Source organism: Emys orbicularis, chromosome 14, assembly GCF_028017835.1.
Source record: "Emys orbicularis isolate rEmyOrb1 chromosome 14, rEmyOrb1.hap1, whole genome shotgun sequence".
Lineage (NCBI taxonomy): Eukaryota > Metazoa > Chordata > Testudines > Emydidae > Emys > Emys orbicularis.
The window spans coordinates 21,037,206-21,063,304 of NC_088696.1; the positions used below are offsets into that span (position 1 = coordinate 21,037,206).

Consider the following 26,099-nt stretch of genomic DNA (forward strand, 5'->3'; position numbering starts at 1 on the left):
ATGTTATGCATAAAAACTCTTCACTGTGTTTTTCTTCAGCACACCTTTGGGAGACTATTTCATTATCATGCATGGGGAATAGATTCCCTCAGGCAAATTCATCACTGATGAAAGCCCACTAAATTCAGTGCTGTCACATCAGAAACAGACTTGGCAGGCAAAGGGTGATATAACTTCTAGAATCATATCATTACGTTTAATATTAAATACAATACAAGATATACTTAATAATAGACAGGCAAGACACCACCTTCACAGGCTTCTGTGAGAACCCACCAGCAACAGACTGAGAAATATCCATTTGAAATAAATGCTTTCAAAGACACTCAGTAGAGTGAGAAGTATTTACCTCACAAACTTTCACAAAGGTGTAACGTGCAGGAGTGCTGGTAAGATACAGAACATTCCCTAGTTTTGTGATCTGCTTTCATTTAGGTGGAATATAATTTAGTACACATACAGCTAGAATAGCTTTCATATTCACTTAAGCACTCAGTACAGTGATAGGTATAAGAATAGACATGGAAAAGAATCTGTTTTCAAGATTTACTACACTTTTATTCTGAATCTGAAATTTTTGTTTGGGAAAAATATTGTGAAATACCTTAAAATAAAGCTGGCTTTTATTTGTATTGTGTGAGCTAACTGAATCCAGTCTAATAGCTTTTAAACTTGCAGTTTGAAAGAAGCTGTTTTGGGAATTATAGGAATGCCCATTACACTCTCCTAATTGTTGAAGATAATTGAAGAGAGGGATGTATGTATGTGTGTTTTATTTTATTTTATTATTTTGCTTCTGGTTTGGACCATTTATATTGCAGCAGGTTTTAGCCACAAGTAAATTTTACAGCCAAATTGTAAACTATCTTAAATATTATACAAATGTAACTAACTTAACTCTGCTCCTTTTGCTCAGTGCTGATTTGTGCCCACCCTTTAAAAGGCTCCTTAGGCAAGTCAAGCAAATGTTGTATCCAGCTGATAGAGCTAACAATACCAGCATAAACACTTAAGGGCCTGATTCTCCTTTCATTTATGCCAATTTTATACTGATGTCACTCCACTGAGCTCAATGGATTTGCTCCTTATTTACAGTAATGTGAGAGAAGAATCAGACCCTTTACGTCTGATAGTATCTCTCTTGATATGAAGGAATAGGCAAGAGCCAGGGCATATATAATTCATACATACAAAATTAAGGCTGTTGATAAACTATATTTGTAACACATCCTCTCCCCCAGATTGAATATTTTAAACTGAAAATGCAAGCTATCAAATAACGCAACCCAAAAACAAAACAAAACACAAAAAGTAAAAAAAACCAGGGCTCCAAATCACATACAACTGAACCAATGTGTAAGCACTAACTAAGAATAGCTCACATTACTCTTTGTAAATGTGTCATTGCTCCATTTATTTTCTCAACAACCATACCTACATTTTACAAGATATTAAACAGAGATGTGTGTGTTTATATAATATACAAGACAGTTTAATCTAACTCAGAGTAATACATGGATTCAGGCAATTTGTTATCATCAGTGTTGTGTTGCATTTTAGATGCCACATCTTGGACTGGAGAATGATACAAAACTTCTTTTTGGATACCTAGGGTTCAGCACTGGCATAATTCCAAGACTCCTTGATATGATTTTTTACTTGTTCAGCAGATAGATTATATATTGAAGCCATGCCTAATCTTCTGATCTAACTGTATAGTAAAATCGCTTGAGAATTCAGCACTTACATTCTTTTCCTTTCAGAAAACTGCAAAATATATTTTGAACTATCCTTCAACTTTGGTCAAGTATGGATTGATATGCCACATGATTAATCCAAAGTAACTCATTCTGAAATGCAGCATTTTAAAGTTTAAAATTGTAATCACTTTCATTATACAGTTCATTTGTATTTTCCTTTTAGGACTTTAACAAGATGTACTTTACCTTCACATGTTTAAAACTATATAATAGCATAACCATATTGATAGGAGTCATACTTTACTGTCATCAAATTATAAAAGTAAGTACATATTTGCCCACATACCCTGTTTTCCTCCCTCCCCAATGTGCACAGGTGAATGAGCTGTCAGTAAGATCTTTCTATTGTTATTCAAGTACGTCAGATATAACAAACAATTTCTTCACTAAGCCCCCTTTTACTGTATGCTTACAACAGCAAATGACTGCTCACGTGTAGACCTACTATTCTGCCCAGACTCAGCCTGCATTAAAAGACTAACATAATCGTATTGCGAGAAAGCATTTAGAGAACTATAATCCAATGGTCTTCCTGAAAGACTTTTTATATAATGAAAATCTGTGAAGAGTGAATATGTTGATCAGAAGCATCGAAAACATTTAAACATTTCTGTATATATGATCATTCCTCAGTATAATTTTTTTTAAAAGGCTATAATCAATCTTTCAGTTTACAAATATGTGTTTTATTTTTAAATCCAAAAGCTCCTTTGATATCATGCAATTTGTTCAGTATTGTTACTTTGAATAATTTCATTCATATTAGAAAATATTTTTACATAGTTCTATATATTGAATGCTGAGACTTTAATTCTACCTCATATTCATGATGCCATGAGGTTCACGGTTCATGTGCTGTCAGTTTAGAACATGAGCATTACCAATTTAGTTACAGTCCGATGTTCAGGTAGTTTATGAACGAAGGCCCAGATCCTGCAGACTTACACATACGCTTAACTTTATGCATGGGGAAACGATCCCAGATTTAATCTTGTAAAGTTTAACAATTGCAACATTTCACAGAAACAGGTTATCTGCTGCTGCTGTTATGAGAGCCACAGGTCCACATTTTGTGGTCCTTCAGTCGAGCAAAACTTCTATTCCAGTCAATAGGACCTTTGCTTGACTCAAGACCACAGAATTTGGGTCCCAGACATTAGAGATGGAAAAGATTTATTATATCATCTAGGCACAGACTCTAATGGTATTTAGGCTCCTTACTTACATTGAAATCAATTAAACTAGAGTGGGCAAAGTATTCGTATATAATGTACTGCAGGAGACAATGCTGTAGTGATGGGGTTAGGGACTAGGGCCCAGATCCACAAAGGTATTTAGGCTCCTAATTTTGGAGCTTAAATACCTTTGTGGATCTGAGCCCTAGTCCTTAACCCCATCAGTGCAGCATTGTCTTCTGCAGTACATTATATGCTAGTACTTTGTCCACTCTAGTTTTATATGTCCTAAACAATGGGATTTCTGTCAAAGATGGTACATTAAAATTAGAATTTAAGATTCATATCTGTTGTCAGAAGGTACTTTTTTTTCTTTAATAGGAATGTAGAATCTGAGAGTTTGGTATATCAGTCAGATGATTTAGAATGAAATAGAATCATCTGGTTTATTGAGCTAATTGTCAATAGACATATTTTAAAGTGTTTTTTTTATTTTAATTACTGCTGCAAGTGAACCAGATAGTTAACAGAACATACTTTATTTTAAATGGAAGAAATAATAGTGACAGTAACAAGTTTTACTGCAAGTATAGAAAATGTCATTCCACCATGCACAGGATGGAATGATGCAAGTTAATTCAACTATAAGATTTTAATATTTCACAGACTCATACTAAAATGGATATGGAATATCGATTAAGACAAGTATTTTGAAATAAAACCTGATAGTTTGAAAAAAATGCACATTGCTTAATTTCTTTCTGAATACACAGAGTAACATTTGTGGTGCCTGGTTAGCAACATAGTGAAAATATTTTTATTTTTGTCACACACTGAACATGTACAATATTATAAAGCTTGATTTTAATCATCTTTATTTACAAAAATATTCTTCCCAATCCCTTCAAACTGCAATTATAAAGTTCATTCTTAGATTGAAAATTTGTAAACTGAACAGAATTTTCAGCAAAAAAGGATTAATTTGTTTCACAAGAAACCAAATTTCATTGTTTAATTCAGCTTTTTTTTTTTTAAAAAAGGTATTAGATGGTAATTGCTAGTTAATGTCTTTCAGGTTGCTCATTGGGATGTTTTAACATTCTCCCCATATTCTTATTTGTAAAGTTTCTATTTATAATAAGATATTCTAACATGATACAAAAAGCTTTCTAATAGCAGTAAGAACCAAAGTGCAAAACATTTACTTGGGTGGGGAATTGCTCTTGCTCCCATTTAAGTCTAACACAAAATTTCAGATTATTTGATGAAACTAGGATCTGCTCCTTGATGCAGACTTGCACAAAGGGTTTTTGTTTATTACCATTTGGATTTTATGCATGTAAGTTTCCCTGAACTATGTCACATTGTACATACAGTTGTACTGGGTATTTTTAGGAGATTAATGGTAGGGTATTAGCCAATTAGGTGGTGCCAATCCTGCTGTCAGACTTCTATTTATCTTTTAATATCACATACCTTAATGTAAGCTCAGTTGATAATACTGATGTTGTTGAGACATGGACAAGTTAATGATGTGTAAATCTGCAGTTTGTGCTGAGATAGAAAAGTTTAATTTTTTGGAATGATACAAGGTCCAGTCCTTCAAAGGCTTATTTGTGGGAGTAATCACGCTGAAGTAAGAGGAGCAACTTACATGAATAAGGGCTACTCACATAAATAAAGATTTGAGTAGCTGAGTCTGTATGTCTTGTATACACTACAGATTTACAACTTATTAACTTGAGGCTCACTTTTTAAAATGTCAAATTGTTTACTGTTAAAACACTTATACAACTAACTGAAGACAGACAGTATACGCAATTCAGGACTTCGAGACAATTAATGTTGTGGATATTATCATTTATTATCCATCAGATACCAAAACTGCATTCCTTGGACACCCAAAACTCTTACCAAAGTTAACTGAGCGCAATAGGAGTAAAAGGAAAGGAAAGCAAGGAAAACAGGATAAGGTCCTAGCTCTTATTCAGTTCCTTGTAAACTGAATGATGGAAGAGTGCAAACAGTGAACATGAATATCTAGTGATTAGATTTGGATTGCCACCACCATAGTATTAAGGTTTTCCAGCAAACTTTTTTTTTTTTTTTTTGTATTTTTAGAAAGGTGTCTAGCCCTTATGGTTGTGAAGGAGACCTTCACTTGTAAGTCAACGCACAGCAGTTTCAGCGAGTCTCCATCTAGACAGACTGGAACAATAGCACCAAAAATACAAACCTTCTCTCTTCTCAAAATAATCTGTTTGTGACCATTAAGCAATCAGATTAATAACCACATACAAAATTACCCCAGTAAAATGAGTGAAGTGTATTGGTTAAAAATGTACAGCCTTGCTCTGAATCCCCACAACACACAAAAACTTAGCCTGGGCTGGACCCATATGCAGAATTCACATTAGCATCTATGAGAATTCCACATGCTGAGCAAGGGCAATATATGGCCTTAAATTCAGACTGTAGTAGCATGGATTAGTGTTTCCACTTAAAAATAACAGGAGTACTTGTGGCACCTTAGAGACTAACAAATTTGTTAATCTCTAAGGTGCCACAAGTACTCCTGTTATTTTTGCGGATACAGACTAACACGGCTGCTACTCTGAAACCTGTTTCCACTTAGTGTTAACTGACCACTTCAACATGAATGGTCCCTTGAAATATGTGTTAAACATTCTGTTCCACCTTATATTTAGCTGTGACACTCTGAGGATATTTCCCAGACCTGAAGAGCTCTGCGTCAGTTTCTCTCTCTCACCAACAGAAGTTGGTCCAATAAAAGATATTAACTCACGCACCTTGTCTCTCTAATATCCTGGGACCAACATGGCTACAACACTGTATAGGTTCAAATGTGACATACAAGAGCTTTTATTTGCTCTCCAAAAATCTAACTTTACTAGTCTTCAGTTTTAAAGGGTAAACTCTGGGGGCACTAGGAGAAAACTGTGGAGGAGCCAGCCAGAAACTCCAGTCAGTAAGGGCAGAAGCAACCAAAGCAGGGATTTTTGGTCCTTTGGAGAACTTTATAGAGTTTTGACTGTGCTTTCTCTCTCCTGTGTTGATTGGCTGTTTGCTCCAACCTTCCTGCTCCCCCTCCTCCCTCAGTCTCTTCACCTCAGCTTCACTCCACACCTGTCCCATTACCTTCTTCTTCCCTGCCCTGTCCCCTCACTCACATGGATACATGCATTTTTATGCGAGAGATCACAGAAATTCTCTTATAGTCAGTGTTGTGTCAGTGTTCAGAGTTTTATTGGGGGAGGGAAAAAAGTTTAAACTGTCTGCATGTAAACAATCAAACAAAAAGAAAAAAATGTCAGTTAGGCTTTATGTTCTGTTCTTACAAAACTGCACAGACATCCGATCAAGGATACCATCTATAGGCCCAATTCTGCATTTCCAGTCATTTCAATTGGACTAATCAGGCAAATAAAAATGACAAGATTGAACCCTGCAGTTTTGGTTTCCTCTGGATTCCTGCAGATAGCTATATAGATCTTATTAACAGTAACAGGTCAACATGAGATTAGACCTCGATTTGTGCTGCAGAAACAGAGGCAGACAAGCTAGAGCATCGGTTTTCACTTTACATGATTTTGTTAGTTTGCCATAACCTGTTTTAAAAATTGCTACTTCTAATTTTGGATAAATGTAGAATATTTAATTTTGCAGCTGATGTGAAGTTCAACCACTTGCATGGAAAGAAGAATTTGGACACGTAGCAAGAATTAGCTTTTCTGCTGGGGAAAATAAAAGGAGATATATAAAAGGGAGGGATGGAGACTGTTAATATCTCTCTGCGAAAGCTGTTCTGCAGAAGATATTCTCCATCTTTCTTGAAGATTTGGATTTCCTTTAGTGATTATTAATGTGTGCTGTGCCAAAAAGTGCAATTAGGATCTGTACAAACAGTGCATTTGGTATCAAACATTGATTGCACACTCTCCTAGGTTTAGACTCCAAGGATTAAGATAAAATAGACATTGTTTACATCTTCTTACTGGGATTTTCCGTTTTTTCTTCTGGGCAGAATGTCCAGTGTTTGAGAGGAAAACTCACACACATGTCCATTAGTTTTGCCACAGCCATCCACCTTATCCACCCCCAAATCCTGTGCAATTCTCAATTACTTTGTAAACATGGACCAGCAATGAACATCAGAGCCTATTAAAGAACAATAATTTCAGGCTACTGAGAATAGTCATCTATTAATAGCAGCCAAATCCCTGCTATAGCCTGTAGTGATAATACCCTGATACTTAGCACACAGTTAACCATTACAAAACCAGCCAAAAGTCATCCTATATTGTAGGCTGATCTGTACCTTTCCCCCCCTTTAGAGCTTTCAAACAAACCAACCAAAACCACATACATCCAGATGCTCGAGGCATGATCAGATTGTATGCTATCCAAAGATTTGTTTTTATATGCAAGATGTTAATTGTCAGCTCTTCCAAGTGACCCATCTTGAAAGGAACCATACTGCATGAAATACTTGTGAGAGAGATTGAGAGAGGAAGTGGCTCTGTCTTGCAGGAACACTCAGCCAGCCTATGAGAGTTTTACCACACACACCGCCAAGACAATAGCGATAATGAGCACCGCGGAGAAAATGATCCCAGCTAGAACTTTGCTGATATCGCAAAAGGATTTGTTTTCCTCCACGGAGATCATTCCAATGGAGGAGGCGCCCACGCTAATGGTGGATTTGAGTTCAGCCCCAGGGTCCTGTTTAGCCTCTACTGTCCACTGGGGGACATTCACTTTCATCTCCATCTCGTACATCATCTCTCCTACTTGGTTGATCTCGTTCTCCAGGTCTTTCAAATCCACTACATCTATGTTGTGTTCAGCCTCGTATTTCATGTTCTGGACGCTCATAGCCCTGGCGGCCACCCCAGAGGTTCCCCCGCTCATGCCCGTCTGGATCAGGTGCTTTTTGGGCACGTTAAGGGGGAACTCCTGGCCCAGCTCCAGGGCTCTCCTCATGTCAATCTCCAGGATCTCCATGCAAGTGGAGAAGATCACCCAGAGCCTCTCGAATTCAGCCTTGTCCTCCTTACTCACCGTCTTGTCCTTCAGGACCGCGGTGAGCTTGTTCCTGTTAGCCACCGCCAGCTCCTGGGCTTTCTGCCGAGTTTTCTTCAGTTCCTCCCGCAGGTTCTGCGAGTCCGAGGTACCCCCGATGGTCAGCACCATGTGCCGATAGCAGGCAGTCACCTTGCTGAGCGCATCGAGCAGCGCTTTGCATTCCTCCTTCACCATGGCTCAGGCAGGCTGCAGACTCCAACAGGCGGGCTGGGCTGCTAACTGGGTGAACTTGTGTCCCTGCTGGTCTACCTCCCGCGGCTCAGTTCAGATTACCCTCTGTCGGACCCAGGGAGCTGCCAGCGCCAGATGTCACCAACACGCATGGTAATAGCGAAGCTCGGATCCTGCATGCAAATACCTAGATCGAGTCCCTTCCGACCGCTCACACGGCTCCAAATCCTCCGACGGTCCATGGGAGCGGGAGAGGAGTTAGGGGAGCGAGTGGCATCGCTTTGCGCATAGTATTCAGCATCCGAGGGAGGGTTGCCCCAGTCCCTACTCCAGACACACCGAGATGGAGAACAGCTGCTGTTTCCTGCAGGAGGCTCCAGTACAAGAAAATCAGATACCCGTTGTTTTCAAATGCACCAATCCGAATTGCCAGGAAGAAATGAATACCAGAGCTAAAAACAAGGCAGCCTTTAATTAAAGCCCGAGTGCTGCCTCCACGTGTGCCAGGTGACCAGAGGCCGGTCTGCAGCGCCAGGGAACTCGCCTGCCCAATACCAACTCGGCGCCTCGGCTATTGACATTAAATACTGCACAGCTGGAGCACCTGGAGGAGTCACGTGGTTCCGAGCAGGAAGTAGCTCCGCGGTTTCTCTTTCCAGCGAAATACAGCCGCCGTGCTGCTCGGCGTGCCTAGGCTCCACCTTCGTAGGCTGCTGATTGAGTGGACGCTGCCTCAGTCGCGGGAGAAGCCGGGGCTCATTGGCTTGGCGTAGCTGGGCTGCTGTGGTGCACCGCCCGCCTTGGATCCTGGTAGGGCTTGGTTGAAATACACAGCAGTTAGGGGGGAACTGGACGGCTAGTGGTTCTCTTGTGTCTGGGGAGGAAGTGTGACAATGTTACCTTTGTAAGTAAGTACATTTTCTGGTATCTGTTGACTCCCGATTCTCTAAATGAGGCTGCAGGGGCTGTGGGGACTTACACTCCCTCCAGGGGGGAAAAGAATGACTTTGGGGACTGCTGGGCAAGTGGGGCCCCTTCTCCTGGCCTTGTCAGCACTGAGCGAGACGTTTCCTGTGGTAGAGAGTAGCACTTTCGGGGGCTGTAGCTGTCCTTGCGGTGCCCCCAGCTCCTCATTAATAGTGTGTGGGGGGGTGACTGAAAACAGGGTTTACCGTTGTCACATGGTTTTCATTTTAAATTGTCTCCCTACCAAGGCCTGTGAACTCAAGCTTCGAAAACCACCTTCCATCCTCCTCTTCTACTCCAGCGTAAGAGATGGGATGGAGGGGGTTTTGGAAGCATATTTTGTTCCAGATCTGTGTCCTGGCAGTGCTGTTGCTTCTCTGTGGGAGTTAAGTTACAGCGTAATGCAGGCGTGTGGGGCTTGTACACAGAGCTTCGGATGACTTCCTTTTTATACGCTTCAAGGGAGACACCGGTGCAATTTAAAGAGAGTGTGTGTTTTCAGAGAGTGAACGTGTTTCAGAAGGGAAGTATGCAACTGCTTTTTCCACCCTCAACACAGTGCAGGACTCTGGATGGGATTGTTCGCCTTCTGAAATGTTGACACAGCAACTCTGTTGTCGATATCCGATCCAAACTATAGGTTTCTTGTTTCTGTCCAAACATGTGACTTATTAGCCCTCAGGAAGTCTTCATTCTGATTGTCCCGTGGGGTGGGGAAAGAGCTCCAAAGATATTTTTGAATTAATTGGGGGGGGGGGGGATTACATTATGTTGGGATTAAACTGCATGCAGTATAAACATGGGGTTAAGGGTCTTTGAGTTAAACACAGGATTATTGTTTTTTCTTTTTTTGAGGTCCCACTTGCGTTAGATGCTGAAGTTAATAGAGCTGTTACTGATTATTTCTCAGACAGTACAAACTTTTTTTTTTCTTTCATGAGTAAATACTGTTTCTATCAGGCTAGGAGAACTGATACTTTTCTGCATCTTTAATCATAATACTATCTTAGACTATTTTTGTTAATAATGCAAAATTGAATTTAGCATGCTAGCATATGTACAGAAGCCGAATCAGACTCGTTGGTTAGTAGTATCAACACATTTTGCTTCCTTCCAAAGCTTCTGATATAGTACGTAAACTAAAAGGTTGTGTTTCTCTCTTTTTGAGATCACTTAAGTGAGTATGAACTGTTTAGGAAGCTTTGTAGCAAGTGTAGCTTTTGAGCCAAGAAGATTTACTTGCACCTGGCCTTTTTATAATTGTACATGCAAATTAAGAGGAAGTTAATGTGACAAACTTGAACACTTGTTATAAATTAGTAAAATAATATTGTGAATTGAATGCTTTGCAAATATATTGTAGAAATGCTAATGTAATAGTTGTTAGTGGTGAGTAGTGAATATTTCATACTGTGCTGACTATATTATAATTAAAAAAAATTTTTGGTAGCTATATATTTTGGTAATGGGTGCTCCAGACTCACTTAAATGGTAATAGTGAGTACTGACCACTACACTGTACAGTAATTTATGCTATTTTGCAACATACAGTAAATATTTATCAAAGAGGAGTGCCAGAAAACTTAATTGCCACAGTCTCCACACCTCATTCACCTCTGGCTCAAGGAACAGCCAGATGGCTTGCTGAATTAAGTGACTTGAAATAGATACATTCTCATATTCCCATAAAGAATGAAAAAAGAGCAAATGTAACATATGCCATCATAGTGGAACAAACAAATACCATATGTTATAAGTGGTATCTAGCTTCAGAAACTTTCTTGAAATTTGTCATGGAAGCCCCAAGATCAATTAAGTAGCTCTCTTTATTTGAAGGCAATATTAATCTAGGAAGATTGAGCCAAAGAATGTGGGATCTTGCATGGGAATGCAATGACACTAGGTGAACTTGAACTACATGTAAGCAAAGATTTGTAATTGCATAATGGGCCTAGTCAGGTGGAAAAAGGATAAGCCCTAGCTCTGGATATAAAGTCTTATGTGACTTGATGATGATAAGCTTATGACTATCCAAATTATGCATCTGTTCATACTTTGAAAGGGTTTACATGCAAAAGTCTGATGCATTTCAGTAATATGTTACTACTTATTTCAGTGTATCGGACCTTTACATTAGAAAACTTGCCTGAAACTAGATGGGAGACTAACTGGTTGAAGGAATACCTTTGTCAGGAGGAAACGTAATGTTTCAGCTTCTGACTAATTATTTACACCTAGAGGCAGCAATAGATAATACCTGTAGTCAGATACTTCTTGACAACAGATCTTTACATTTATTATTACGTGGAAGAATAAGAACAGCGTTCTTCTCTACAATAGCTCCTTAAATTGATGACACTGTTTTCCAATACCAAATCCCAGACGGTACCTCTACTGCAGATTCAGTCACAGCTTTGTTCTGGTTTATTCTGGTACACTGTATTATGTAGCTTTAAAACGCCAGTGTTGGCTGAAATGTAACTAAATGTTTTAGTAAGTAAAAATTAACTCTGGTGAAACTGTTTGTCTTAGTACAAAAGATGGTAGAAACACTGGTATTGAAGTGCAGTACTGCTCTGATAAGTGACTCTAAAAAGTTGTCATAGGACTCCATGATTACCATGTCTTAGTGAACTCAAATGAAAACTTTTAAAAACTTTGCCTTTAATGAGAAAAAATACCTTTCCCAGTTCCTCGTTTAAAAAAACTGCACAGGCAGTCAATCCATTTCACCCGTTTCTTCCACGCTACATTTTATGTACTGAATTCCAGACAGACACATTCAAATCTCTTGATCTCCACATGGTGTAACAAATATTTCAATGTACTAACTCACCCTTTTCCTTTACTATTTTCTTTTCTTTAAAATCAAATACTAAAACATCACCTAATAGCTGAGGACTCCAACCCACAAAAACTGGGCTAAAGGGAGGAAGGAGGTAATGAGGGGAAGGAAATTCAGAATTGTGGCTCCCAGAGCAACTGTCACTTGGCCATATTGCAAGTATTTAACCTCCTGTGCAGCTATATAATACTATTCAAGCCCAAGGGGACTGAGTTACAATTGAGGAAACAGTTAATGCACTAAGATAGTCAAAGTTTAAATTCTCAACCATGATGTTGTTGTTTGGGGGTGTCATGCAGAGAGGATAAATTCTATTCTGAAGTCCAAGGTATGTTGTGGGCTTTGTACTCCTTTATTAAGGCATGGTATATATTTGCTATCTTAATTACGGAAGTGTTTTAACCAGTTTTTATTTTTGAATGTGGATTTGTTCTTCTGTATCATTTCATTTTGTTGGCGCTCTAGATCACACTGAACCATGCTGAGTAGTCTGCTTGTCCTATGGCTGCTGCCACTAAGCGGTTTAGAGCTAGTTATTTGTGATGTGTAATCTCATGTGCTGGGAACTGAAGTAAGATCACTACACTAAACTCTCTTCCTGTGACCATCTGTCAAATCAAAATTATTTTAAATCACTCTAGTCTGTCTTGGATTTGTATTATGTTCTTTTTAGGTCCAGGCAGTGGATTACAAACAGCACATTTAGCTAAGCTATCTATATTCATAAATTAAATTCAGTATTTTGCCCATGAGTTGGGATATGATGGTTACAGATGGCGTGGTTTCTCACGCACACCTCTCTTGTGTTTCTGATCAGCTTTATGACACGGTTAAAGGGACAACTAAAGCTTTTTTTCAGTCTTCCCTTCCAGATGGAAAGAAATCTTGGAATTATGTTCCATGGATATATGGCAGAAAGAAAGGTGAACTTTTTTTGGTCATCTTTCTGAAAAAATAACTAAGTAAAAACTGTGACCGGCTTAAGGACACTTTGTGTCCCCAGTCATTATTTTCTCTTTCCCAGTCTTTGTGGTATAGGAAACTTAAACCCTGCATTCTAGCTTCTTGACTTAACATATTAATGCTCTTGGAGCTTTTCGGTAGCTTGTGAAAGATCATTTAGCAATAGCATATGACTAAACAGTTCAACTATTTATGAATAAGAATAGTTCCTGGCAAGCCAAATGTTAAAATAGAGTACGTTGGGAAATACATGATCTCAGAACATAGACACAAATTAGTTTCCTGCTGAGATCCATGTAACTTTTTTAGTTTGACTGTTTAGACAAGAAACTGTTTTTATATGAGAACTAAAATCAGGATAACTTTTTTAGTTTTGCATGCATCTTAATGTTGCTGCTGCTGGGATAAATTTAAATCTGACACTCTGGATTGAGTCATATATGTGAATCTCTTCTCCTTTAATCCTGTCTATGCAAAACCCCACATGATCAGTCTTGGCAAATGTTACTCCCATGAGTAACTCCAGCTTTAAAGAGGATCAGACATATCAATTATTTACACGAGTAAGACTTCTCAGGATCAGAGAAGAAGGTTCTAGCCCAGGTAGGATCATTATAGTTTACCTTAATTATAAATAACACACCAAAAACTACATTAAATGAATGTTAAGGATGCAAAGTCAAGCACTACAAATTTAGGAAATACCTGAATTAAGATTGCATATGTAACCTTAATTCATCCCCCTCCTGTATATGCATTATGTTATAATTTCTAATTACATGATCTCATGCTTTTTTATTTTTTTTTTCTCCCCCCCCCCCCCCCCCCCCCACAGGACCCCTGCCTCATTCAGTGTACAGGATGGATAGTGCTCTGGGAATGCACCAGGTGGCATTTGAGGCCTTGGCTACACTCGGGACTTCCCAGCACTGTCACGGCAGCGCTGTGACGCGCGAGTGTAGTCACGCCGCCAGCGCTGCGAGAGAGCTCTCGCAGTGCTGTATGTACTCTACCTCTCTGAGGGGAATAGCTTACAGTACTGCGAGCGAGTGTGCAGCGCTGCAGGCTCTGATTACACTGGCGCTTTACAGCGCTGTACTCGCTGCGCTCAGGGGGGGTGTTTTTTCACAACCCTGAGCGCAGCAAGTTGCAGCGCTGTACGCCGCCAGTGTAGCCAAGGCCTGAGTCAGGTGTCTGCCTTTTCTTTGCCTCCTGGGTGCCAGCAGGGGGAGCCTTGAGAGTATAGGAGAGAATGTGTCTCTGCTCTGTTCCAGGGCCCTGGCCTGTAGTAATGGGAGAAGCAATTGCAGGGAAAATCCTGGTGAGCTGTTGAAGCATGCTTAGTGCAGGCAAAGTCTTCAGAGAGTTTAGCTGCCTAACTCTAATAATTCTCTGCTGAGTATGTATGAACTGAGACTGGCCATGCTATCAGCCTTTGGGCAATTTTTTTCTGGGATCAGCAAAAGGCACATCCTTGATGCGTAGAATGGGAAGTCGGTCAGCTCCAGCCAGTTTTTAAGTCTGTGGTCTGAACCATGGAGCTGCTAGAGCTTTTCCATGAAACAGCTATAGGACATTTACCAAAAAACCCCAAAAACCTTTCCCCTAATCTAATTTTTGTGAACAGCTGAACTATCTTAGCTGAAGCTTTTTGAAGAAGTTCAGCCCAAGGCAGATACCCAGCATGGAAAAATTCAGCCTGAATGGTTATCCTTTGACAGAGTTATAAGCAACTGAAAACAGGGTCTTGCAATGCCAAGTATCAGGCAACCTGAGCTATAGGCTGCATTACAGGTCTGTCTCATCTTATACGGGGGTTCCGTTCCGCGGTTAGCGCGTAAAGCGAAAACCGCATATAGTCAAAATTACATTGAGTTCAATGGCGGGCGGAATCGCCTGCACTACAGGTACAGTATTAAAATTGTTATTTTTCTCTTTTTTGTTTTTTGGTTTTTTGTTTTGTTTTTTTTGTTTTTGCCGACCGCGTAAAGCTGAAATCGCGCATGTTAAATGCGCATAAGATGTGACAGACCTGTACTAACTCTGCCTAGAATAGGGGGAGCTCTCAGTCTGGTATAGGATCATAAGGCTACATCTGATGCATAGTGTAGCTGCCTCTTCGCCTCCGGTTACACTATCTGTTTTGAAAACTCACATCTTGCTGTCACATGCACTTCCTGGACCCTAGGGAGCCTCAAAGGAAAGAGGCATTGTCCTTCTGCCAGCATGGTATACAACCAAGAAATGCAGTGGAGGAATATTTCACAGCTCACTAATGTGAACAGTGTGAAAGTATGAGAGAAATAAGAGAACATCTAGCATTTTATTAAAACACAATATGTTAAGACTGCAACTGCATATAATGAAGAAAATCTTTAATAGGGGAGAAAGAGGGTAGATACATTGGGATAGCATAATTAATTCAACTCTAAAGGTTCTCGAAAGAGTACCTAGAGCAGGGGTTGGCAACGTTCGGCACGCAGCTCGCCAGGGTAAGCACCCTAGCGGGCCGGGCCAGTTTATTTATCTGCTGACGCGGCAGGTTCGGCCGATCGCAGCCCCCACTCGCCGCGGTTCGCCGTCCCGGGCCAATGGGGGCGGTGAGAAGCGGCGCGGGCGAGGGATGTGCTGGACGCGGCTTCCCGCCGCCCCCATTGGCCCGGGACGGCGAACCGCGGCCAGTGGGGGCTGCAATCGGCCGAACCTGCCGCGTCAGCAGGTAAATAAACTGGCCCGGCCCGCTAGGGTGCTTACCCTGGCGAGCTGCGTGCCGAACGTTGCCGACCCCTGACCTGGAGCAATAAGTGACCTGTTGTATGCTGTACATATAGAAAAACTTAAAATAATAATTAGAATAAATATCTCATCCTTTATCCTCATACACTAAGTGAATCCAGTCAGACTGTACAAACACTTAAGATATTGTCTCTGTACCAAAGAGCTTGCATTCTAACTTGAGACAGGAAGAAACAAGTGTGTAATGAACAATATGAAGGAATGTGGTGACAGGACTAATGTAACTGTCACGTTATATGCTCTGACAGTTTGCACAACTCAAAAGCTCTGGCCATAATAACTTATATTTTAACATGGAGCATGTTGCTATTTTTCTCTGTGGCCTTGTGAACAGTGATAGAAAGTGAGCTGGAACAGCTTCTAAAGATATCTGATATAGATTTGCTGTAGATGGGCACAGCTCTTCAAACTGTTCTGATGTTTGTCTGGTGCATGTAAATGCATTTCCCCAGATGACCTCTGTCAAATTGAAAACTGTGAGTGAATTGCACTCTTATTAATTTCCCTAAAAATATGTGCTAAAGTTAGGAAAGCTCATCTAAAACAAAAATATCCTTTAAATGTTGTGGATAGCGCCCAGATTCCATGCTGAGTTCCTCTTTTGAGTGAAATGTTGGTCTTAAGTCTAGCCTCTTTTGAACTTGGGGATCCCATTACAAACATCTGTTACCTTCTGCAAAGGGGATTGCGTAGACTTGCCAAGACATCATACCATAGAATAACTTGTAAAGTCTTCAAGTTTTGGTTGAGAGCATTGATAAAAGGGTATCTTGTAGTGTAGTTTCCTCTGCTACAGTAGTTGTTCTGTTTAAGGGATAAAGGTGGGGGAAACAGATTTTCCAATCTAATACATTAGGAATTTATGTCCCAGACATTTGTAACCTTGACTGACCTCCTTTCCATCCTGTAAGTAAAATAAAAATTCTGAAGTCATTCCAGAGGCATCCCATTATGAGTCACTGAACCTCACGTTTGTGAAACGTGTACTGTAGAACTTCTGTTGAGAATTAGAACCTAGGAAGCCATAACTCGCATGGGGTTTTAGCATCTTTAGAAACAAAGAATTTTATTCCATTCATTAGTTTAGTTATAATAAGAAAGACCTTTTTATTTTTACCAAAGCATACTGTATTTCTGGACTTCTTCCATTAGACATGAGCTCATAGACAAACTGAATGTTATAAAACCTGAATTCATTAGGATTGGTTCACAAATGTATTAATGACAGATCAGGTAAAATATGTTTTTAGACTCTGAGCCTAATTCTTTCACCTTGAATCAATGGGATTACTTCTGGAGGGAAGGTATTCCTTACAGTGAGTAAGTGTGGTAGAATGGGACACTTAATTGGGGGGGGAGGGATAGCTCAGTGGTTTGAGCATTGGCCTGCTAAACCCAGGGTTGTGAGTTCAATCCTTGAGGGGACCACTTAGGGATCTGGGGCAAAATAAAAAAAAATAAAAAAAAATTGGTCCTGCTAGTGAAGGCAGGGGCTGGACTCAATGACCTTTCAAGGTCCCTTCCAGTTCTAGGAGATGGGATATCTCCATTAATTTTTTTTTAATTATTTATTTAATTAGTTGTAATTATTGTTAGTGGTGGCTGTCTCAGAGCACCATTAGCCCATATTCATGGGGAGAAGGGCAGGCTTGAAAGTAGGGATTAGTTTTTGGCTAATTTCTAAAAGAGATGACCTAGACCAGTGTTTCTCAACAGCCAGTTCATGGACCAGTGAGGGTTCCTGACAGAGTTTAGGAAAGGCAGCAAGCTGGTCCTTGGTATCAAAAAGCTTGAGAAACACTGACCTAGACAGCTATATTCAGAACTTCTTGGTTGTGTGCCTCCTTTGAAATTTTGATTAATTGGTTCATAATAGATGTGCTATTTCATATAATGGATTTTTTTTCCCCTTAAGTAACTTTTTCCCCTTGATAGCTGAGGATAGTGTAATGAAAATACCTGTGTATGACTGTTGTGCAATTTACATTGGTGTCTGTGTACAGAATACTCATGTTGCCTGTGTGTATGTCCATGTTTCTAAAATAACCAGGCAGATTATAATGCATGTACAAAGAATAATGGTAGAAGTGGTTGTGTTATCTTCGCAGGGTTTGTTTTTCATACACAAGTTGTTACTGCAGTAATGAATGTTTTAAAGATTAATGTGTTTGTTTTTGTTTTTCTGGCCAGCATACTGTAGTAATTCTTTATAATACTGCTTGAAATTGAGTAGATTGGGTTGTTGGAAATCATCTATTTACAGTTATAGCAACACTCAGGCCCCAAACAGGTGGTGTGCAGATTTTATTAGAAGAGATGGTCCCTGCCCCAGTAGCATAAAGTCTAACTTAACATACAAGTGGGTGTAACAGTTGGAAGAACTGGGGAGGGATAATAGTAATAGGAAACGTTTGGTTATGAAGACTAATTTTGCATGAAGTTCCATGGTTCTGTATCAGTCACTTTATATTGGAGTTACCTCCACAAATTCTGTATCTTGATGTGAGACGAGAATAGTTTATACTTCTCTAAAACATGAAAGGAAGTATACCAAGAAAAATCCTCTTCTATATTCCCAAATGTTATTGCATCTGAATATGAAAACTGAACAATAGAATAGCTGTTTAACTTCTGTAATATTAACACTTGTATCTCTTCTAGAAAATATCTTTGGAATCTCTGACGTCCATATGGCTATGTATGATGAAGATCTCTTGAAAAATCCTTTTTATTTGGCTATTCAGAAACGTCGTCCTGACCTTTGCAGGAAAGTTGCAGAATTCCATGGTATTGTAAGTAAAGAGCTTGTTTTAAATTGACTGACTATATACAGAAGCAATAAAATCTCTCAGATTCTCACTGAAGTTTAGGAAATGATGAGAGCAAGCCAACAAACTAGATCAAAACTGAGATACTTAAAGTATATTACATTGTTTTTATTTTTATATATACATTAGGGAATGCCCGAGGTAGTAGATGGAATGTATGGTGGGGCTTCCACCTTTTAGGGGGATTCTTACAATTATGGTTCATAGAAAGACCCAAAATATAAATGCATATTTTAAATATGGGTTTGGCACTCTTGTGTTCAGGAACATATTGAAGTCCCTGGCTTGTAAGGGAAGAGAATAATGGTCCTTTGACCAACAAGCTACTTTATTTTATGTGATATGAGGCTACAAATATTATGCCACTATTGTTTGTGTTCAGTTTTATAGACTCCAGGTAACTGTTGAATGCACTACTGAAAGGCTGTCTGTACTTGATGGATCTTTACTTATCGGAAATTTTCTTATCAAGCCTTATCTTCTAGTTGTCCTTGCTGGCCTGAATAACTTGTATATCTAGTACTGTTTGTCATAATTATGACCTTGAGAGACTGGGAACTGAAGCATTTTGCAATTGTTTTTATATTGTAAATCAATATGCACAAAACTGTTCTGGCATTAAAACATCAACTAATAAAAACCTGGTTTATTTCTGCTTTTTAAGTGTTCGTAAATATTAGATATTTTAAAATGAGGGGTTTTGACCTATGACTCCTATGAAGGATGCTATATAAACCTTATATTCACTTTTAAAGTGCCTAGCCGGAGAATGCAAATGTACTTGCATGGTAGCTTCTGCATGGCTGTGTCAATACTTGGTTTTTTGTTTTGTTCTGTATCACTTCCAAGTGCTGCTTACAGTGATGCAGTTCCATTGATGAGAGTGCTAATGTAAATGAAACACCAGCAGCTGTAGGTGTTTTAAGTCCTTTAGTGTTTATACCCCCCTTGAAGCAGGTCTAGACAAAACAGCACTTAATTTGAGGGTGAGAGCTGACTCCTGGGCCTCTGTCTGTCCTCGTTCCCAGCACTGTTGCCACTTATACTAGCCATGGGAAATTTTTAGGGGAAGCATCCTAGCATAAACACAGCTTGTGAGTATGCCTTGCAAGCAAGAATTACAATAATTTTACTGCTCTCTAAAGCAATTTGGCCAATCTTTCCAAATGGTCTTGGTTTCTATTTTTATTTATTAGCTACATAGAACCTTATTTAGAGGGTAGCTCTAATTCCAAAGCCTACGGATGTCTTTTATTAGGTTAAATAACCTCACTTATTCTTGGGCTTTTTGATCATCCATTAGCGATGGCACAGGAAAAATTAGTCAGCCTATTTATCTTAAAATCTTGGAGAAAGCCCTAATAATGCATCTTAACTTTTTTTTCCTACTTTTTTTTTTTTTAAAGTGTCAAATCATTTCTGCATGAGCGGTATTCAAAGTTTAGAAACTTAACTATCTGTTGAACCTGTGTGTGTGTGTGTGTGTGTGTGACCTGCAGTATGTAGAATACATGGAGTAAGAAAACTGAAATATTGGGGTTACCACTTTCATGGGATTTGAGCAGAAATGTTGAGTATGAAAACAATTGTTTGGTTTTTCTTCTTCTTGTGGGAATTGGGGGAGAGGCAGAACTTTTTACACAGGCTTTGTCCTAAATCAGTATTAATAATAGTTACATTTAACCGTGTCCACATACACAAGTGGGCCTGTGCAGTATCCAGTTTTTCTATAACTAGTGTAGGAGGACATTGCACAGTATTGTTGGAACAGGCTTTCAGTGTAAAATGTTATTTTGACACTGTGCCTGTTAAGTTTCTATAAACTGCTCCATTTAAACTTTTAAATGTTGGCAGCACAAAACAAAAATGCACTTTTTGTTTTATTCTTTAAAGTTTACTGTACTTCTAATTCAGTAATAAGATCTTCTGCTTGTTGAGGAATAAGTAAGAGGCAATAGGGTATGCTTTTTAAAAAAAAAAATTTAAATTGCGTACCAAAGGAATGGAGAGAAGGGGACTAAAAAATGTCCAATCAGAGTGTTTTGTGAATGTCTGAAACTGTAGTGCTGCTATTAGAAATGTAAATATTTGTAGAACTTGCGTTTGTCAAGATTCCTGGTACCTGCTGCTTCTTTGCTCATCTCAGGTCTGACCTCCTTGTGGAGATGATTCTGCTGCTGATAATGGTATTGCTTTTTATGCCTCCAGAATAAAAGCATTTGTTTCTGTGAGCAGTGTTAATATTTCCAGAGTGCTCTTATCTGAAGAGTAGAAGTGCTTCTGTACAAAGTATCTTTCAATACTGAAAGGGTTTTAGTTAGGAGAAATTGTAAATTTTTGCAGTGTTCCAGAGAACAGCAGGAATAGACAACGTTGTACTCTGTGACAATCTTTTATTTTTCATTTGAAAACTAGGCATATGTATTACCAGTTTTAGATCAGTTTCTTGATGGAAGAATAGAGGCTCAAAATATTCACCAGGTAGTTTTAATGGTAGCTAGGCAAACTTGTATATGTGAACTAATATGCCATTTGCCCTGGTTTCTTTTAAGCTACCTTTCTTCTCTCTGGTGGATTTGACCTTTTTGTGGCAAGCATCCAAATGGCAGTGACTTGGGAATGCAAGAAACAATGGTACTGCTACCTCATTAGTATAACTGTTCTACCAGAGAGAAATATTGGCCTGTCACAGATTAGCATGTAGCTAGTTTGTTGAAGTGCTGCTTTAAACGTAGAAACTGGTGTGATCCCAGTATTTAAGTTGTTCCTCCATTGTATGCGGATTTTTTTTATAAATGCATAGCTGATACAGAGAAGAGTGACAATGTTTTAGAAAGGTGTATTAGATTTGTGAAAGGCTTTGCTTTAAGAGCTATGCAGACTAGTTCTTAGAGGTAGTCACAGTCCCACTTCCTATTCTTCTCTGAATATATCTTTTCAACTTTTAGTTCTAGGGCTGTTCAGAATCCTGCTATGCTGCTACTTTTTTAAAGTCTAGCTGTTTGAAGTAGTTTGTTGAAATACTGAATTCTCTCTTTTTTTTTTTTTTTTTTTTTTCTGTATGACTGAGTAAATTGGCTTCTTTCTGTGTGACTGACTCATCTGAGTTGCTGTAACTAAGCAAATTTGGAGGTGAGGATATATAACTTCCTTCTTGCTATTGAGGTGGTCGGCAGCGGGGATGGGAGGTGGGGCAGGGTGGATATCAAAAACAAAGTCTTGTGTAAGAAGAGTTCTCTACAGCTCAGATCAATGCTCTGAAATCGATCCACCAGCAGTTGATTTAGCAGGTCTAGTGAAGACCCGCCAAATCGACAGCAGATCGCTCTCCAGTCGACCCCTGTACTCTACCCCACAATGAGAAGAGTAAGGTAAGTCAACAGGAGACTTTCTCCTATCGACCCCCCCGTGGTGTAGACCCCACAGTACGACCCAAGGTACATCGACTATGTTGTTCACATAGCGTAGGTTAACTTACTGCGGTAGTGTAGACATAGCCTAAGTTTTTTGGGTTTTTTTTTTTTAAATTCAACTTCTGCTCAAATAGCCCTGAATGGAATAATTTGTATTTGATAATCTAACACGTAATGCTTCATTCTCCACATAGGGAAGAAAATTTCTGCTTTATCTTTCCTAAAAACCAACTGTTTCTTATAAGCTTGTTTCTTAAATTAGTTGTGGACGCCATTATGTCCTAGATAAGCGGTGTTAGTGAAACTGAGACTATGCATAGCTTTTTGGCTCTTAACATAGTTTTGAAAAGATGTTTGGTGTATTATTATTTTTTTTTTTTTAAAGTTGGTGGTTCAGGTAAATCTTGCTATTCCCCCCCCCCCCCCCAAAAAGGTAAGAAGCCTTTGGCATACTCAATATGTACTGAAGACTTGGTCTGACAATTGCCGAGGGAGCCTATAAGCAAACTCAATAGACAATCTAAATGACTCGCAGAAGACTTCTCAGATTTGAAGGCCATTCTAGCAATATCCTGGGTTTCTCCAGTTACCTTACTTATAACTATGGTGCCTGAAGAAACCGCACTCCATCTTTTCACTTTCTTCTCTCTCCAATCCCAGTTAAAATGAAGGGCTGAACTTTAAGAAATGCTTCAAAGTGAAACAGTGAGCAAGTCTGTTATAATGAAGAAAACTCTGATTGCAAAGGGGGCAGACTTTCTTCCTTAAAACCTTTTCAGACAGCTCAAATCCTGGTGAGGATAGTAGCAACTGCAAGTCACTATTCTTAACACTTCACCACACTACAGTTTAGTGGCCTCAGTCCACTCCCAGTGGTTATGTTTGTAGAGCCAGTGTTCTGCGTAAGCAGACTAAGCAATTGCTTAGGGCCCCAAGCAGCTCAAGAGGGCCTCCCATTCACTTTTTTATCGTAAGAACTTGCCTGTTTTAGTATTGGAGATTGGGAGGGGGGAATATTCCTGCTTCGGGGCTAGCGACGGCACTATATGTTTGCATTGTGAATCCACCCCGGAGAGTACAAACTGGCAGAGATGTAGAGGATTGAATTAGCAAGGTGATGGATAAGAGGATAGTTTTTAAAAGATATTTCTTCCAGGTCAGGGTTGAGGCACAATGGCTGGGCAGCATGAGGGAGGGAAGCTTGGAGTATCACTGTGCTATGTCCTGAATATGAACATCAATCCAGCACCTTCCATGAGCACTAAGTTCTCTCACACAAGCTGAGAACAGACTGTACTTCATTTCAAATGATTGTATAGTTCAGTACTACTAATGTTCTTCTATTGATTCCATAATTCACTCTAGACCAGGGGTTCTCAACCCTTTTCTCTGAGCGCTCCCCCCACAGCCCATTTGTGCCACAACAACTGTTTTTCTGCGTATCCAGTAGATTAAAAACCAGGGCCAGGGTAGCAAGCAGCACAATTTCCTGGGGACCCCACAAAGCTAAGTTACTTGGGCTTCTGCCCCAGGTGGTGTGGCACGGGCTTTGGCTTTCTGCCCTGGGCCCCAGCTAATCTAATGCCAGCCCAGCTCTTTGGTTTATTTTGGCAGACCCCCCTGAAACCTGCTCGTGGCCTCCCCAGAGGGCCCCATATCCCTGGCTGAGAATCACTGCTCTAAAGGCTCCACTAACCTGTTAATGGGAAGAAGCCCCACCATGCATGGTTTTTTTTCCTTTTCTGGTTGCCTTTCACTTGGTCTAAGAAAATACCTTAATGAACACTTTAAGCTGCTTAGTCTCGGGTTTTTAATTTAATGTAAAAATGTCAGCAATATAAGATCTGTATTTATATGACTTGGCGTCTTGCTGGAGATGTTGCTTTTTTGCATCAAGTTCCATCTGCCTTTCCTTTTGGGCACAAAGTGCTCTGATTGTCCCCAGCTTGTTATACTTAGAATCTATACTCTGATAATCTCCTATCTCTTGCAGCTAATTAGAAAACCTTTTTTTTTTTTTTTTTTTTTTTTTTTAATTCTGTGATCTGAGAGGTTGAGCAGGAATCTTGGTTATGGGCTCTGTTCCTTTAATAACATTAATAATAATAAAAAATTAATAATAATTAAAAAAAAGTAAATTATAGACATGCACTGTCAAATGATGATACAGGTCTGATATGAAGAGTGCTTGATGAGGAACACAGAACAAAGGTTGTCTGATTTGGAAGCAGCTGGCACACTGCATTTCCTCCTACAAAGGCATGCGATTGACTGATTTTATTCTTTCTCCAGATATTAGTACCGTGCAAAGGGAGCCTTTCAAGCAGCAGTCTCTCTACCTGCCAATTTGATTCCTATGTTTTAAAACCAGTGGAAGAAAAATTTCAGACCTTAAATGGAAAGGTATTCTCTTGTTAATACATATCTGGTGGAGGGGTCCTGCCTGGGAACATGATAGACAAGAGTGAAAGGGGAGAGACTAAACTTTGAGTGATCCTAGGGTAGGCAGAGTTTGAGATACCTGCTCTAGTCATTAGATAGCACTAACTGGAGGTCTGGTCTCTGTTCCTGCTACTGGGAGTGTAACTCCAAACTCCATTTACAGAAGGGGAAATGGAGATACAGCTTCAAATTAATATCACTGCATTTGTGCAAAGTATTTGTATTTATTCGTAGAGCTAATTAGTAGGACAAACTCAGATGGGCTGTCTGTTCTGTCCATGAGAGCTTTGGGTTGAGTTCTGTGCTTGTACTCTAGCTGTACTTGTATAGACAGTAAGGGAGAAGTTTGTCCAGAAGAGGATGGCACAGAGTCTCAAAGACTTTTTTTCTTAAGTTATAAATTGCAGTCGCCTCACACTCTGCACAAACTGATTCAGAAACATTCTGGTGACTTAATGTTACAAAGTTAAAGATGTATTGAAACAAACTGGACAGTCATGCTAATTGCTATAAATGAGAAGTCTTTCCCTGTGGCGTGCTAGTATCAGTTAGTGGCATTGTTTTTTTTCCCAGTGCAGTTTGAAATAAAAAAAGTTCAGAATTCTTGTTTAAATGGGTGTTCTTTGTCCCAAATGCCCATAAAATAAGCTGAAATGCTTTAAGTGCACTGAAAAAGTTCTTTTAAAAAAAAAAAATGCTAAAGGTGAATGTGGAAAAGCATGGGGCTTTTTTGTTGTGTGTGTGGTTTTTTTAAATGTGGCTAGTGACTTTTGGGTGCCCAACTCAAGGCACCTTTTAAAGGGACATGACTTTATCAGAAGATGGGTAGTAGGCATTTTCTGAAAATTGGCCCTTTTAAGGTGTCTCAAGTTGAGTAACTAAAAACTTGGGCACCTACCCACTTCTGAATCTTGAACAAATGTGTCTGAATTTTCCTTGAACATTTGCAGTGGAGAACAAACTGGGGGGGAGGAGGGCACAAAATCATCCAAGATTACTAATGTGGATTTAAAAAAAAAATCACTCCCTGCAGCACTGACTTGTTGAAGCAAGGAGAATGTGAAAGGGTCTCTGACCAAAAAAAACAACCACCGCAAAAAACTACTTTTAATGGTCTTTTTGGTCTTACAAATACCTCCTTCATTTCCTAGTATACAGAACTATGCATTACAATTGTCAACTTCCTGTTTTTCTGCTCAATATTATGATTTATTTTATTTTTTTTTTAATTTCAGGAGATCTTTATTCAAGGAAACTTGATTATTTTAGGAACTGGTTTTAATCATCATCTCTCAGTACCCGTTCTCTTTGAGGAAACATTCTACAATGAAAAAGAAGAAAGTTTTAGCTTATTGTGTATAGCTCATCCCCTGGAAGAATCTGAAATCTTAGGTGCGTACAGAAATGCCAGGAAAACACCAACAGTTGGTCTGCTTTGGTGTGAAACAAGACAGTCCTCTCTTTTATAGGGTTAAGTATAATTTTAGGTTTGTCTTACAAAGCAGTACTTTGGATGGAAAACTCAAGATTTTTTTTTTAACTGGCATGCTATCACTATTGATAGTGTAGCTAGGCAAGAACCAAAGTTTAAACCTTGGTGTGTGTGTGTGTGTGTGTGTGTGTGTGTGTATATA

At 39.4% G+C, this 26,099-nt stretch overlaps 2 protein-coding genes across 2 annotated transcripts in view; one reads left to right on the forward strand and one right to left on the reverse strand.

Annotated features, from left to right (window-relative positions):
- Positions 1-7,501: 7,501 nt before the first annotated feature.
- Positions 7,502-8,215, reverse strand: RGS9BP (regulator of G protein signaling 9 binding protein). The gene has a single exon (XM_065416856.1). The coding sequence runs from the start codon at positions 8,213-8,215 to the stop codon at positions 7,502-7,504; it is 714 nt and encodes a 237-aa protein (XP_065272928.1).
- A 764-nt stretch (positions 8,216-8,979) lies between these two features.
- ANKRD27 (ankyrin repeat domain 27) overlaps positions 8,980-26,099 on the forward strand; it is a 72,386-nt gene continuing 55,266 nt past the window's right edge. Inside the window, exons 1-4 of the mRNA XM_065416588.1 lie at positions 8,980-9,120; positions 18,444-18,574; positions 24,316-24,426; positions 25,701-25,857. Coding sequence (XP_065272660.1) covers positions 18,473-18,574; positions 24,316-24,426; positions 25,701-25,857 — 370 coding nt within the window. The 5' untranslated portion in view covers positions 8,980-9,120; positions 18,444-18,472. The remainder of the gene's footprint in view (positions 9,121-18,443; positions 18,575-24,315; positions 24,427-25,700; positions 25,858-26,099) is intronic.